Consider the following 16,663-nt stretch of genomic DNA (forward strand, 5'->3'; position numbering starts at 1 on the left):
CATTATGTTCTTCATATACCTCTCACCAAGTGAGTCTTCTCAAGAATGAAATTTGACAGTACAGATGACAGTGAACATGTGATCATGTTTCCTATACAGTGTCACTTCAGGTTGGCCAATCAAACGCAGTCTTGTCTATGAGGAGTGGAGAAAAGTAAATGATCTTTTCATTTCACACGGCAAGTTGAACACGATGACATCTCCAGTGTTTGCTTTCTATCTCACATGTCTGTTCTTGGTGGAAATGGGTGAGTTGCGTGTTTGTGATTCCAACTTTTATCTGTTAGTGGTTCGTTTTCAAATATTTACTGATTATGCTGAATTCTATCACATTTAATTAACTATACGTTTTTTATCTGTTTTTTCACTTCAGCTCAGATGACTGATGTGAAATTCTCCTCATCTGTTCGTCAAGATAGTGGTTTTATATCAGCTAATGTTGGTGATGAGGTGACTTTGCAATGTTTCTATGAAGGTGTTGTTTCAAGGCTTTACTGGTATAAGCAAATTCTGGGGCAGAAACCAAGGCTCATCTCCACCTTCTACAACTACGAAAGTAATGGCACTTTTCATAATGAATTGAAGAACAATCCACGTTTCACACTGGATAATGAAAACAAGAAAAATCACTTGAAGATCACAGATTTGCACATCTCAGACTCAGCTACTTACTACTGCATAAGTAGCTATTCATACTCGTATGAATTTTTAGAGAGCATTATTGTCAATGTAAAGGGTTCAGGTTTGAACATTGAAGCTTCGGTCCATCAGTCGGCATCTGAGAGCATCCAGCCAGGAGACTCTGTGACTCTGAACTGTGTAGTACACACTGGGACCTGTGATGATGGAGAACACAGTGTTTACTGGTTCAAAAACTCTCAAGAATCTCATCCAGGAATCATTTACACACATGGAGGCAGGAATGATCAGTGTAAGAGGAACAGCAACACACAAACACACACCTGTGTCTACAACTTGCCAATGAAGAGTCTGGATCTTTCACATAATGGGACGTACTACTGTGCTGTCGCCTCATGTGGACAGATACTATTTGGAAACGGGACAACGTTGGACATTGAGTGTAAGTAACTTTTTAGGAGACATTGTCCCATTTGATACAGTCTTACTCCCTCATTAAGCTTGGGATGAAAACTGAAAACATGTTGAAAGCTCTGTTCCTGGTGTCTGACTTTCTGTAGATGAGGTGGACTCTCTTGTCTTGGTATATTTCTTGAGTGGAGCTTTGGCGTTCACCACCATCCTCAGTGTTTTATTGGCTTTCTCAGTGTACAAGATGAACAAGAGAAACAGCTGCCAGTCAGGTACAGGCAAATGATACCACTTGTTTATGACAACTTGTATTAATTGAATTTAGCTTTTGAATAAAAGAGTATTTTTTGTTTCATGATCAGAGCCTCAACATGGATTTGCAGCTCCGTCCACAGCAGATGCAGAGGTGAATGCAGTTTTGAAGTATTATACTGCCATTTAACCACCTTTTTATATCACAGCAATTAATTGTGTTGTGGACATTGTTTTAATCACAGTGTGATTTACTTTTATATATTTTGTTAGCAGGGTAACCAAGACGCAGACAACCTCCATTATGCTGCTTTAAATGCTAATGTGGCAAACAGATCAAGAAGAGTGAGGAACAACACCAAGAATGAATGTGTGTACTCCAGTGTAAAGATGTAGAACTTGTGAGGAAAGTTTCTTAGAATCTTGATAATCATGTATTGTAGTCTTAGATAAAGGTCTTGAGATAAATATTTGCTTTCATGATCTGTAGTCAAAAGATGAGATTTTCTGCATTTTGGTAGAGTTCAGTAATAATTAGCCCATTCAGGACTCTCTACTCTTTTTGTTGCTTGTCAGTGTGGTTTAAAGAACCTCTACAGGATGTCTCTGCTCTTAAATTGTTTTCTTTTAATAAAACATATATCTTTGATTCTAAAATCATATTCTTTCTGTGATTATACAAGAACATTTAGAAGGCCAGATTCATTTATGCTGTATAACAAGTTACTGTTTGGATATGAAGAACATGAGGGGAAAAAGTGGTATTTGTTTATCCTGAATGGGTTTTAACATGATTATGTGAACTGTGCATTTCGATGAACATTTTGTCAGCAATGATGAAATAAATGTAATTATGGAACAATTTGACCTTGAGACAATGTTTATGTTTGTGTTCAGAGCATCTGACCACTTACGGTGGTTATATGATGGCAGATTTGCGTGTGTAAGTGTTAAAAATATATGTGGATGGTCAATAGAGCACTATAAATTTTAAATCTGTGTTGAAATGAATTATATCTTGAATGTGAACTATGAGTGATATGAGGCATCCATATGTGTTATGTGTACTTTATATTTTATTGGAGGTTTCAGAGAAATTTGATTCTCCTAGCAGTAGTTACGACTCGCATGTTGATGTGAACTGTATTTATTAGTCTAAGTATAAAGTTAGTTAGCATTAAAGTTTAAAGCATAAATGTCTTCCCAGGCCATCATCTTCTGCACTTCATACTCCTCTCCTTCTTCTGGCCTCCATCTTGGAGTCGTCATTACCATCCGTGCTTGTGAAATGGAGCAAGTGGAGCGAATTCATCCCCATTATTCAATTAGGGGAAACAAAGTAATGCTTTTGCGACCCCACTTTTTGTCTTTTTAAAAATAAACTTATCATCATACAGTCCTTGCATTCAGGTGATTATATTTACGCAGCTTATATCAATGATCATTTTACTATTTTCAGCAACTGATAAAAACAAGTTACAAAAAAAAATCACACATTTGTAGACCACCCTTTGAATTGGTTCAGTTGAACCCGCCGCTGATCGATTAGAGACAGACAGAGTGGTGTGTTTCCTCACAGTATGAAAGTGTCTGAATTAATAAACAGCCAAATGTTCAGTGGTGGACTTATTTAGACTTCTACAGACTACTTTGCTTTAGTTTAAGCTTTAGTCAGACTTGGATGGAATTATTTTATTTTATTTATACAGTTATGCATAAAAATAGTCCTCGCTTTGAGATAGTGTAGGTTCAAATGATCTGCTTTTGAGGTTATGATTAATCATTTCCTGTATAACATTACAGCTACATCAGCTAGTGGTGCTATTGAGAATCGCTGCCACTAGACTCTGTTTGTAAAATAAATAGGTGGGATTGGAATGAGATTGTGAGGCCATTTCTTTCATCTAAACTGTTTGTACTTTGTTGTAATTGTTAGACTTGAAAGATTGCCTTGTGAGTATTGAGAATAGCAAAAATGGGAAAAATGGGTGAGTGGTGTTTTGTAACAAGAGCTTGTCCAAATGTTTCAAATATTTCTTTATGTGCTGATTATGCTGAATTCTATCACTAAAAATGAATTATTTATTTTTTCTGTCTTTTATTTCACATCAGCTCAAGCAACTGATGAGACATCTTCCTCATCTCATCAAGAAAGTAGTTTTGTATCAGCAAATGTTGGTGAAAGTTTGACTTTACAATGTTTCTATTAACCTGATGCTACAACAAGACTTTACTGGTATAAGCAGTGGATGCTGAAAGTGTTAAAAATCACTTAATGATCTCAGATTTACTACCACACAAGAAGGTTTGCATTACTCATTCTACACCTTCCAATGAAGAGTGTGAATCTTTCTTATGCTGGGACCTACTACTGTGCTGTCGCCTCATGTGGACAGATACTGTTTGGAGACGGGACCACGTTGGACTTTGGCTGTAAGTAACTTTCTAACCAGAGATTTGTGATGGTTATCTTCTAATCAAACTTAAGAAAAAAAGCTCAAAGCTGTAATGTATCTTGACGTCTGGCTCCCTACAGATGAGGTGGACTGTCTTGTCTCAGTGAATTTCTGGCGTGGGGTTGCAGTGTTCACCACCATCCTGAATGTTTTACTGGCTTTCTTAATGTGTGTGATGAACAAGAGAAACCACTCTCCTTGTGCAGGTAACTGGTGCTGTTTTTATCTTTAATGTGTATTCACTGAACATGACACGATATTAAGAAGGTTTAAATTCTGTTTTTTTAGATTCTCATACAGGAATTTCAGCAGCCTCAAAAAGAAATGCAAAGGTATTCTCTTTTTAGACTATTGAATTACTATTCAAATATTCAGCTGTTGCACAGCACTTTTTTGTGTGCATAAATGGTTGTGTACCACATTGTGATATACTGTTTCTCATGTCCAGGGTTACCAAGATGGAGATAACCTCCATTACATTGCTTTGATGGAGATCAAGATCAACAGATCAAGAAGCCAGACGAACAACACCTGGAGTGAATGTGTGTACTTTAGTGTAAAGCAGTAGAGCTGGACATGTTTTATCTGTGTCTATGTTTAGACTTTAAAAGGGTCATTTTGCTTTCCCTAAAACAGCAGTTTTGTAAGTATGATTTTACTTCATTGTGTTCAATGTAAAGTTTTATCTTACCAATAAACTCCTTAAACAAGAGACGTAACATGAAGTGCAATGATTTACATTATCTCTGTACCAACAGACAGCAATAAACTTACGTCTTTGTGTCTGGTGCTGAAAATAAATTCACAGTGTAATTCACAGTGGAGATGACATACTGCCTGCAGGCGCATGTACATTGTTTATTAAAACTAAACTTTTATCATTGTCATTACAGAAACAACAGATTTATCAGTACTTGTAGCAAACATGGTGATTTACACCTCTTCTAATTTAAGCTGCTCAGTTGTTTCCTGTTAAAGGGGCCTCACATTGTTCACAGAAAGGGTCTGTGAGGAAGTGACATTTGATTCAGGCTACAGAAAAACTGGTCTGTTCTGGGTCAGAAAGAGACTACAAAGTGAAAAACTCTTGTTGGCTTATGACGTCAAAGCTTGCTGTCTCAGCTGCCAATCACGCTCTGCAGGGTGAGGATGATGAGCCAATCGGACCTGACAGATGTGGCGGAATGTAGGACAAGTGTTGATAAATCTGGTAAGTCTGCTGTTCCTTCAGTAGGCTGAAGCTGACAAGATGATGATGTACTCTTTAAATGTTTTCCTGCTCTGCTCTTTGTGTAAGTAACAAAAATCCACTTGTGGAATCTTTTCATGAGAGTCTTCACACACAGAGCTGATGATATTCTGTTTATCTCTCAGCCTGTTTCTTTCCAGACAGTGAAGCTCGGAGACTCAGCTACTATTGAATGTCACATAAAGAGTGAAATGAAAAAAAGAGTGTGGTACAAACTGACTACAGGGAAGAGACTGCAGCTTGTGACAGCATTTGATTCTCACTACTATTGTAATGTCTTTGCTGATGAATTTCGTCACCATTATTCATTTAAATTTAACAGCATCAGCAGTAATCTGAGCATATCTGCAACAAAGTGGGAAGATGTTGGCACATACTACTGTGGAGTGATGAATTTAAATGATGTTCAGTTTGGACCAGGAACCTTTTTGATGCTGAAATGTCGGAGGAAAGATCCCACAGGTATTTCAGATGAGATTGTACTGATCAGCTGTATATCTGCAGCGGAATCAGATCCACATTGTGTTACATTCAGCTGTAACTTCAATTGACAGTAGTTATCTTTGTTTCTTTAGAGGCTAATGATGGATCTTCTGAAGGCAATCAGGTAAGAGCACTAACAGAGAAATATGTTAGCTTCATATAACTTTTCTGTTTGATTTGCAAGACATCTTTCTGAGTCTTCATTTTTGGAAATTTTGTTTCTAACAGGCTAGTCAAGCAGTTATATACGCATCTGTGAGTGCGGCACCCAGACGCCTCTCCTCCAGGCGAGCTACAGTGAAATACAGTGGAGACTCTGTAGTTTATTCTGACATCAGGTACTGACAACAGAATCAAGAAGTTTCATCTGGAGAAGGCGGACAAATCAGAGAGAATGAAGACTAAAGAGAGCCTGAAATAATGAAATAACTGTTAATTGCAGGCCTGGTTCAGTTATCAGCACTTGGGTCTTGCATGAATCCAGTGACTGCTGCATTAAGGCCACAAACATTCTCCACACAGGTATATAAACAAATTGCCAGGCCCAGCTGCCACAAACATGCAACCCTGGTGAACATACTCTAGATGCAGGAGGTGATCCATCTCAGTTGTCAAGGAGGCGATATAGGCTGGTTAAAGCTAATCAGAGCATTTCCATGACCACAGTAGTAAACAAACAAACACTGAAGAAAGAAAAAGCACAGAAAATGTGATGTGCTAACTTTGAAAACAGTGTTGTTGTCACTCAGAATAATCCATGGACCTCACTGTGAGCACTTTTCATGGGGACTATTTCTTTGGTATAAAGTCGTTCCAATAAAAAGGTCAGCGAGTTATATGGATTATCAGAAGTCATTCTGGCCCTTTAATATGCAGCAGTAGGCGAAACAAAATAAAAGCTAATGATTATGACAGCAGGAAAAAAGTTTGTGGTGATGCATGATTAACATTAGTTAGTTACAACGTCACAATGCTCATCCTTAAATAACTAAAAGAATAATATTCAGCATTTTGCATTGCAGAGGGAAAAAAGAGAGCACAGCTTCTCTCTGTCATTTCCACCAGAAGCTGTAAGCCTCACAAAATACATGAAACAGAAAAGGCAAAATGTACAACACAAACTAGTCTATGGCAAACTACCCCCTGTTAAAGGAAGCTGTGATGTGCAGCATTAGATACAGACACAGTACACAAAGCATGCTAAAAAATCCCCTCTGACCTATTAATAGATTCTTCTGACCAGAAACATAAGTGCAGGTAGCATCAAACTAGCCAGCTCTCTGCATTTCACTCTTGTTTTGACTCTTGTGACTAAGGCGTGAACTACTGTGAAGACGTTTCCACTGGTGGAAACATAACCCCTCGCTTGAACACAGGAAGACTGGCCTGTGGTCTCTAAACCACAGCGTACACAAGCTGAGACAAATGGCAAGAGTAAAAAGCCATTTTGAAAGGCAACTGGCTGAAATGAGGGTCATATTTCAAATGCAGATAACATGCTGCAACACAAAAGGACAGAATGATTAACATTTTAAAAGTGAGAGTAGAGTATCATCTTATGTTAACTAAAGTTCTCCTCAGAGTGAAGCTTTCTCTAATTGACCATGACAACACCTAACACCTTTTAGTTCCTAGTATGTATTATAAAGTGTGGAACAACTCAGCTATTATATTGTCTCCAGGTTCAGTAAGTGGTAGGAAATAGAGCAGCACCTTCAGAGAGTTCACACAGAAAAAACACTCAAGTGTTACATCAACAGTCATCTGTCAACAAATCAGCATGGTCTCTTTGCAGGGTTTTCTAATCATTAGGTCAAAACAGTTTGGGTTGAACATCATGTGGCTTTATGTACTGTTGACAGTTCTGTTATTGATCACAAATTGGACAAATTTATTTTTGTGTATTTTTTAAATCTTAGTAGTTGTTTTTCATTTGACTGAGTCATGTGTACATATACAGTAAACCCTGGTGTGTAACATAGCTTGAAGATGGAGTTCTTATAGTGGTCAGCAGAGTTAAGATATTGAATGTGACCTTGAAGTCTTTTATTTGTTACCGAAATGTATAACACTTAAGTTTACTTTCTTGGTATCTTGGACTATTTTGAACAGTGATGTCAGCGATTAATTGGTTATTGGTTAATTTCCATTAATAAATTAATAGAAATTAAGAATATATTCACCAACAATGCAGAAGACTACGGCCGTGCAGTGTAACTATCAGAAAAGATACTGAAGATTTGTTGCAGTACCCAGTTGCACCACTCCGTGGTGCCTCTTACTGTTGAATAAGATGGAGTTACAGGTGTGTTTTCTGACCGCCTGTAAGGACCCCACACATTTTAAAAATTCCCACATTATTATATATAAAACCATTAAGACTGAAGTCAGTTGTGGATAAGCTGTTTTATATTCATTCAATATTTTTACAGACTGTTTACTGTTGAAGGCCCTTTTGATAAAGGAAAAATGGGTTATATTTGTTTTTGTTTGATGTGTCCAACAGATCTGGTCTTATTTAATCTATGTCCTCTAATGAAGCCTGGAAGTCCTGTGACATACTTGTGAATAGTGACAGACAAGATGGGTACTTCGCATTTTAAATGAAAACATTGTTTATTTCATTTATAATTCAAGAAACTTGTTGTTTACCGACCCTGTTCTTCAAATTCCTAATTCACTACTGATTTTGCAGTGATTATAGGCCACAACAGTGGTTTAAAATGATTTTATTGCAGAAAAATGTACACTGTATTTCATAAATTGTTAACGATTAACCAACTATTGATTTTTAATGTGGCTGAATAACCATTAAGGAAATTGCTCAAAATTCTCATCCGACTTTAGAAGAAAACCATTAATATTATCTTGAAAATTATCCCCGATATGCTTGTCAGGTAGTCATTTAACATCAATGCTAAGCACTTACAACTAGCTTGTATTGCCCACCAGCCAGTCAGTCAGTCAACATATTTCTGCAAGCTGTAAATCCTGATTCGCCTTGTTCACTGACTTCACTGTATGATGTTATGTATAAACTACACAAGTCATTTCTTTATCAGTGATTCTTTGTAAATCTAATTAGAGGCTGAAGAGTCATGTTGTTGCTGATAAAGCTCTTCTCAAGGACCAAAATTATCAGGGCAAGGGGCACTGAGCACTCTTTCCAAATTAGGACCTCTGATTGGCCAATCAAACACAGTCATCTCTCTGAAGAGCAGAGAACGTACAGAGATTCAATTCATTCATCACAGCATTTGAAGCACGATGACGCCTCCATACTTTGCTTTGTTTTTCACATGTCTGTTTGTGGTGAATTCAGGTAAGTTGTGATTTGCCTTTTTGCTTTAAAGTGTAACCATATGATTGTAACATGTTTTTATGCATTTTGCAATACAGTTCACTACAACATACTGGCATTAAATGACTTGTGCATTTCCTTTGTCTCTTCACTTTCTCCTCAGCTCATATGACATCTTTAAAACAACCATCTATACGTTTTGAATCAGCTAATGTTGGGGAACGTGTGACTTTGCAATGCTTTTGTCGAGATAACATTGCAGTGATGCTTTACTGGTACAAGCAAACTCTGGGACAGAAACCAAAGCTGGTGACTACGTTCTACAGGCATAACAAAGTTAACACTTTTCATGATGAATTCAAGGACAATCCACGTTTCTCATTGGATACTGAAAACAATACCCATCACTTGATGATCTCATTTTTGCGCATTTCAGACTCAGCTACTTACTACTGCGTCAGTAGCAATTTATATGACTTTGAATTTGTAGAGGGCACTGCTCTCAATGTAAAGGGTTCAGGTTTGAACATCCAAGCTTTGGTCCATCAGTCGGCATCTGAGAGCATCCAGCCAGTGACTCTGAACTGTACAGTACACACTGGGACCTGTGATGATGGAGAACACAGTGTTTACTGGTTCCAAAACTCTGAAGAATCTCATCCAGGAATCATTTACACACATGGAGGCAGGAATGATCAGTGTGAGAGGAACAACAACACACAAACACACACCTGTGTCTACAACTTGCCAATGAAGAGTCTGAATCTTTCTCATGCTGGGACGTACTACTGTGCTGTCGCCTCATGTGGACAGATACTATTTGGAAATAAGACCAAGCTGGACTTTGAGCGTAAGTAACAATCAAGCAGAGGTTGTGTCATTTGTTAAATAGAGAGAACTCCTTAAAGAATAGGTCCAGATTTTCTATCTTAATACAATACTCACATGCCAGTAAGAATGAATGGTTGCTATAATCATTCCTTCTGTCTTTACCAACCATGAAGCAACTGCCTCCTAAAGCAACACCACTGTAAGAGATGGAGAATAATTCAACAGTTTTTGTTGTGAAAAATATGCTTTCCAAAGTTCAGCCAAAGTTAATATGAGGCTTCAATATTTCAGAATTTAAACAAATCAAGTTGGTATCTTCATCTTGGCAGTTAAATACAGGTTTATCACTGGCAACAAATATACATTTGACTGCCAAGAAGTATCCCTTCACCACAGCTAAGCAAGGGATGCTTTTTGTGGTGATACAATCACAAAAAAAGACTAACGCTGGAAGATAAACGGGTTGAGGATCAACAACTCTTTAAACTGACATGTGAGTATTGCATATGGAAGTTAAACACTTGTTTTGACGAACTCAGACTGCTGAGCGCCTCATATTAGCTTCATCTGAACTTAAGAATGAATTTTTACACAGGTCAAAGAACTGTGGATTTGGCCCCCATTACTTACACTGAAATCTTTTTGTGGCCTGTATGGAGAGGTGGACTATTTACAACCCTTTTATTGTGCATACTATATGGGCATGTCAGTTCTGTTTTAAGGTAGACTTGAAAAGCTCAAGACCATTATGATATACATGAGAAAAAAGCTAAAAGCTCTGTAATGTCTACAGATGAGGTGGACCTTCTTCCCTTGGTGCATTTCTTGAGCGGAGCTTTGGCGTTCACCACAGTCCTGGTTGTTTTACTGGCTCTCACAGTGTGCATAATGAAGAGAAACTGCCAATGTACAGGTACTTGTAATATTAATGAAGTACTGAGGACACATTTCATTTGAACAAAACTGACTTTTTATTTTGTTTGTCACAACCAGACTCAACATTTTCAGCGACGTCTACTCCTAATGCAGAGGTAAGCACCATGTTCTATTGAACAATTAAGAATTTTTAACAGCACAGCAACATCTTTATTTTTATTTTCCTGTTGGCCTTTGTTGCAGCTGTTGGTCAGTTTTGGTTGTTAGTAGTTTTAATTGATTGTTTAATGTTATGTTCTGTTAATTAGTGCACACAAATTATTTATTTGAGCGCATGAATTAGTTTGTTTCACCATGACAGGTCCTTACACATGCATGTGCTATATGTTATATTATAGTAATTAACCATATATTTTGTTAACAGTTAGGTCAAGATGCAGAAAACCTTCATTATGCTGCTTTAAGGGATCACAAGGCCAAAAGATCAAGAAGACAGCAGGACGACCACTGGAGTGAATGTGTGTACTCCACTGTAAAGCAGTAGAGCCAACATGTTTCATCTGTGCTTTGATTCTGTGTACAAAGACAACTGTTTATCAGGGTAATGTGAGTTCTCCTGAAACACAAACACTTCTGTCAAAATGATTTCATTTACATTTGATCAAATACTTTGAAAGCTTGCCTTGCAATGACTTCTGTCAGACGGTTTCTTTGAAGTGATGAGTGGCGAAACTTACATCTTGCCTTACAACTTGCCAATTTCCACTATCACTGTACTCTTCTTTGCCAAATTCAAAAGAAGTGCACTCACACCTCTCTATAGGACCTTTCACTCTCTTTGTTTTCATGTGTAGTACTGTCGTTTCAAGCAGGATGTCCTCATTTTGGTGCCAAAAACCTATGTAGCTCCACCTCCACCCCAAGACTTTCAGTAGATCATAGGAAACTATTTTTGCCAACCTCTCAGCCATCAACCTCTATCTTAAGAAGCCTAAATTCATTGACAACACAGTGTGCTTTTGTGCATCTCTGAGTGACCGCACACACCTTGGTATGTAGCACTGTGGTTAGCAAGATCTGAACTCAAGTTTATAGGTTGATTAAACAAAGTGAGCATGTTCCTGAGGTACTCTCACTGCTTTACTCATCTAGTTTTTGACAGGAAGAAAGAGGTGAGAGCATCTAAAACAAAAAAGAAACTAACTAAACTAAACTAAACTAACTAAGAAGGAGATAAAAAAAAAAAAGCACATCACCACCACCATCAGCCTCTCTTATTTTTTATTAATGTTTTCAATAACAAATTAATGTTATTGGTAGAATGAAATCATCTTAACACAATCTCAAGTAATTTCAGTGTTGAAATGATGTGTTTTTTGTTGACTGAAGGCGTTCTCAAATTTACTGGTTTTGACTTGGATATCATTACAAAAAAGAAGTTATATGGAGAATTAAATAAATTGACTAATGAATAATAATATTCAGTGCAACTGGGTTGAAAAGTTGTTTTCAATATTTTTGACCGTCAATTTCAAGTGTTTTATATAATTGTTTAAAATGTTGTTTTGTTTGTGTAGTTGCTTTTCTTTTGTAGAGATTAAATTCATTGTAAATTCAAGTGACACTGACAAAAATAATGACCTTGTATGAAGAGACAAATGATGAAAGAGCTTTGTCAAAGTTACTTTTATTCAAAATTGTAACAGCCAAATAAAAAATGTGTGCATCTACTTTTGGTCTGTATTCTCTACATTAAGGACTTCACCACCTCTTACTGATATAAGCCAAGAGACACAAAGTTAGAAAGAGCAGGAGGATCCCAGTTCTAATGATGGACAGCCAGACTAAGACTCTAATCTGTGCCATTGGGTCTTCAACATCGTCTTTGATGAGCAGCTTGCTTCAGAGGAGCTCAGGTTCGTTTTCTGAAAATGATAGACACAGCTCTGTGATGGAGACTGTGCTGTGGAGATGTGTTTAGACTGATCCATGTGGGTGCGAAGGATTCCTTGGCGAGATCCGTGTCTGAACCAGTAAACTCTGCGCTCTCCATCACAGGTTCCAGTTTGTACTGTGCAGGTGAAGGTCACAGAGTCGCCTGGCTGGACGGTCTCAGATGATGGTCCCTGGACAATTTCCTTGAGGTTGGCTTCTAAATCCACAGAGAATTAACTGTCAGAGAATTACTTGGAAAAAAAGGTACTTTCCTGTATCTGGGTTTTGGAGATATACAGTATATTCACGGCCCTTAATGTTTTTTCTTTTTTTTGAAAATCTGGGAATTTGTATACTGTTATTTTGGGCATTAAAAAGTAGTTTTCTGGGTTTTTTTTTTTTAAATCCAGTTATTTTTCTGTGAAAATTTTGTAAAAATAGCCTCCCAGCTAGCCGCGGCTCTCCATTTGGATCCAACCAGGGCACTGAGCCCCAGTTTGTTATTCAGGTTAAAGTGGGAAGAAGCAGCGGGACTGTCGGGCAGCTGAGTGAAGTGGAGCCTGCGGAGGAAGCACCGGGACCGCCGGGATGTAATAGTCCGTGGAGGTGCTGCCATGTTCGGCTGCATAGGAAACCCCTCAGCTGACAGGATGTACCACTCTGAAAAAACTTTTTCTTCTTTTTGGTTTATATCAGCGGTTGGCAACCAGCATATGAGGTGCATTACCGCCCCCTTCTGCTTCGGACTGTGGACCAAAGATTAAATCCTACACATTAATCCTGTCTAATAAACTCAAAGAAAACTACTGTTCCACCCACTTGGCAGGTTTTAATTTTTTTAATGCTGAGCTCCTGAATCCAGTCTTCCTAATTTCTTCCCTCATATACTGTCTTTCTTGATCATTAGTACAATCTATGATTGCATGTGTAATAGTCTACTCAGCCAGGTGGAAAAAAATATGTGCATATATTGGCACTGGCAATCGGCAAAATGAGAGTCAAAAAGTAATTGTGTTAAATATTCGTGATCTCAATATTGACCAAATTAATTGTGATTATGATTTTTGCCATAATATCTAATTTTGTGGCCTTATTTATTTTGTGTAGTTTTGATATTTATTTTAGTGTACTGGCAGTTGTCATGGTCCTCCTCTTAATAATGTGCTCTGAAGTGCACTTTGTGCATGTAAATATATGTTTAAAAAAAAAAAAAGATGACATACATATGTTTTTTCAAAGGATATTTTTGAAAAAATAAATTTGCTCAGTTTGAATTCTATAAAAGCGGGTCACGACTTAATGACTATGGGAAAATATGGGTCCCAGAATGAGACCAGCTGAGAACCCCTGGGCTAAATAATAGGGGACCTAACACTGTCCCTTGTGGAACACCCATTGTGCACTTCATGTTATGGGACAGTGCTCTAGATGAGAAGTTAAATTTAGAGAGTTTCTATATTAAAACATCATGATTGACTGTGTTGAATGCTTTACGCAGATCTAAAAATACAGCACCAACTACTCCTACTTTATCAAGTCTTGATTTAATTTTCTCTATTAAGTGCAAGGTAGCAGTTTCGGTGGAATGACTTGTTCTAAAGCCAAATTGCATACAATGTAGACCAAAGCTGCTTGTATTAAGAAATGTTGTCAGTTGTTCAATGACAACTTTATCAGCAACCTTTGAGAGTACTGGCAGTATACTTATTTGTCTGTAGTTACTGGCTTCAAGGTGGACTCCAGATTTAAAAATAGGTGTGACACATTTCCAGTCATCAGGGAAGGAGCTGTGTTTAAAAGACAAGTTAATTAAATGAGCAATAGGGGTAGTTAAAATATCTTTGTGTGATTTAACAAACATGGTGTCAAATTGGACAGCATCTCTACTTTTGGAGCTTTTTAAGGAGCTGATTTTGTTTACTTGTAACTCACTAGTCCCCACCAGCTCGAAAACCTGGCCTGTAGCATCTATAAGGACAATATCCAGTTTCCTTTTCATAATATTTTTTCCTAACTCATATACAGACTCAAGAAAAAAATGATTAAAGACAGAAGCAACAGTAAGATGATCTTCAATTAACTCTCCCTGTGCTCCTAAAAATTTTGGGTCCCTCCTTGTGAGATTATCAGTGTTTTTCCAGATCAATTTACTGTTGCCTTTTGCCTCATTCAATATATTGAGATAAAAACGAGATTTAGCTTCTCTTAGCTCTTGGATAATTTTGTTCCTTAAACCTTAAACCTTAATAAATCAGCATGTCGGTGTCTCTTCTAGTTTTAATTACCTTCCTTAGCACAGCCTCTCTAGATTTCATTAGTTTTGACATTAAACCACAGTAAATTGTTTTTATTTTTAGATTTTATCCGTATCCTCACATTAAATCTTTCCCTCACAGAGTTGATTCTGTGAATAAAAGTATCACAGTCATAGTCTAGATCATCAGAGGACAGTACATCATCCCAGTTCAAGCTGTTAATTTCACTGACAAATTCTTCTTGCTTAGCTCTGGGTATGCATTGAAAGATCACTGTCTTAGGCCCTGTTTATACCTGGTATTAACATCCGTCTCGGGTGATCCGATCACAAGTGGACAGCTTTAAGTACAGGTGTAAACACACCCAAGATGCATTGAGGATGGACTGAGATCCCGCGTCCTGGGCCACATTGAAGGACCGCCTACTCAACTGACGTCCTCTATTTTCCGGCAGACTAGACACAGGACCCTCCGTCCAAAGCTGTTCAACTTGTTTGATAACAGGATAAACAAATTATTTTGTTTTTCCATATGAATTAAAAACGTAATCCACCTCCCGTTTTTTCTTGTTTTTCTCATTCCCCTAACCGGTTTCCCTCTTCAAATCGACAGTTAGAATAGAAATTAAACCATTAATTTTTTGCTTGACTGTCTAACTAAATATTTCAGAAGCTAAACGTAGCTGGATAGTTTCCTCTGTCCTGTCAAATTGATAACTACAGTTTTTAGTTTTGCTGCACTGCTCGACATAATGAACTCAGGATGGCTGCTTTACTCCAAACAGTTTCACTGTATGAACCTGGACTGTGTGTGCAACAGCTGACCTATTGGATGTGCAGATAAACACAGAACAGTAATTAATGTTAGACCCTGACTGACCCTGTCGGCGTGTCGGAGATTTAAATAATCAATGAAGTTATGCTGCTGTATCTTATGCTTAAATATGCAAATTGTCTCTGAATGGAGAAATGCAGCTGCGGGGAGATCGCTGCATCTCTCTCTCTCCCGACGCGGAATTTGTATTTATATCCTGAATATTTATCCTGTTATCAAAGAAGTAAAACACAGCTTTGGATGAATAACGAACAAATTTGGTCTTTGAAAACAGAAATGATGTCCATGTTTATTTGCATATAGAGCGGGGAAGTGAGATCAGATCACATGTGGTCACTCAGGACGCATGTGGAGACGCATGTTAATGCCAGGTGTAAACAGACGCACTTAAAGCTGTCCACTTGTGATCGGATCACCCAAGACGCATGTTAATACCAGGTGTAAACAGGGCCTTAGTTGCCGTGGTCCTAAATCTATTTTTAGTCAGTTTTCTCGCACATAAGGTTAGGTTATGATCTGATAAGCTGGTGATTAATTCTAAGCAGAAGGCAGAGGATAACATTATCTCTGCCTGACAAGCCCGGGCTGCTCTCCTGCTCCTGTCACTGTCTCAGACTCAGCCTGATTGACCTGCTGCTGGGTGTGCAGCACTATCTTCTTTTTTATATTTTATGGTGGGTGGCAACCAGCGTTAAGGTGCATCACTGCCACCTACTAAGCTGGAGTGTGAACCAGTTATCTACCCCCACAAACAAACACAGCAAACCAGCAGCTTTCTCCAGCATGTGTAGGAAATTCCTATTTTCCACTCGCCAGAGTGACGAGTGGATAATTTAGAAATACAGTCAGAGAAATCACATGGCGTGCTCTAAAAAGAGGACAGTAGACAGCAAAAACAGAGCTTTTAATCAAGAATGGACAGACTCTTACATGTTCCTTCTTCCCACGGGCAGATCGTATGGATGAGTGAAATAAATGATAAATTATATGACGGAGAATATGTATTTTATACAGAGCAGCTTTTCTATCCTTCATGGTACACACACATACACACAAGGGGAGAGAAGAAATCACGTGGCGTGCTCAAAAAAAGAGAAGATTAGACAGTGAAAACTGCAAACAGCTTTTCATCAAGAATGGA

The 16,663-nt window shown here is 37.9% G+C and overlaps 2 protein-coding genes across 4 annotated transcripts; both read left to right on the forward strand.

The window, feature by feature from the left end:
* Positions 1-40: 40 nt before the first annotated feature.
* Positions 41-4,371, forward strand: LOC122973272 (immunoglobulin kappa light chain-like). 3 transcript variants are annotated; one of them, XM_044340679.1, is made up of 5 exons: positions 41-248; positions 374-1,081; positions 1,200-1,322; positions 3,839-3,843; positions 4,207-4,371. In XM_044340679.1, the coding sequence occupies exons 1-5, from the start codon at positions 194-196 to the stop codon at positions 4,324-4,326; spliced, it is 1,011 nt and encodes a 336-aa protein (XP_044196614.1). In that variant the 5' UTR covers positions 41-193; the 3' UTR covers positions 4,327-4,371. The 3 variants fall into 3 exon arrangements, with proteins under 3 accessions (XP_044196614.1, XP_044196612.1, XP_044196613.1); XM_044340677.1 differs by lacking the exons at positions 3,839-3,843; positions 4,207-4,371 and adding exons at positions 1,413-1,456; positions 1,576-2,102 and having other exon boundaries at positions 41-1,081; XM_044340678.1 differs by lacking the exons at positions 3,839-3,843; positions 4,207-4,371 and adding exons at positions 1,413-1,456; positions 1,579-2,102 and having other exon boundaries at positions 41-1,081.
* A 4,386-nt stretch (positions 4,372-8,757) lies between these two features.
* On the forward strand, positions 8,758-12,396 carry LOC122974506 (immunoglobulin kappa light chain-like). Its single transcript, XM_044342542.1, has 5 exons — positions 8,758-8,812; positions 8,955-9,641; positions 10,416-10,535; positions 10,616-10,653; positions 10,923-12,396. The coding sequence occupies exons 1-5, from the start codon at positions 8,758-8,760 to the stop codon at positions 11,040-11,042; spliced, it is 1,020 nt and encodes a 339-aa protein (XP_044198477.1). The 3' UTR covers positions 11,043-12,396.
* The last annotated feature ends 4,267 nt before the right edge of the window (positions 12,397-16,663 follow it).

The sequence above is a fragment of the Thunnus albacares genome, chromosome 22 (assembly GCF_914725855.1).
Source record: "Thunnus albacares chromosome 22, fThuAlb1.1, whole genome shotgun sequence".
In the NCBI taxonomy this organism is placed as follows: Eukaryota; Metazoa; Chordata; class Actinopteri; order Scombriformes; family Scombridae; genus Thunnus; species Thunnus albacares.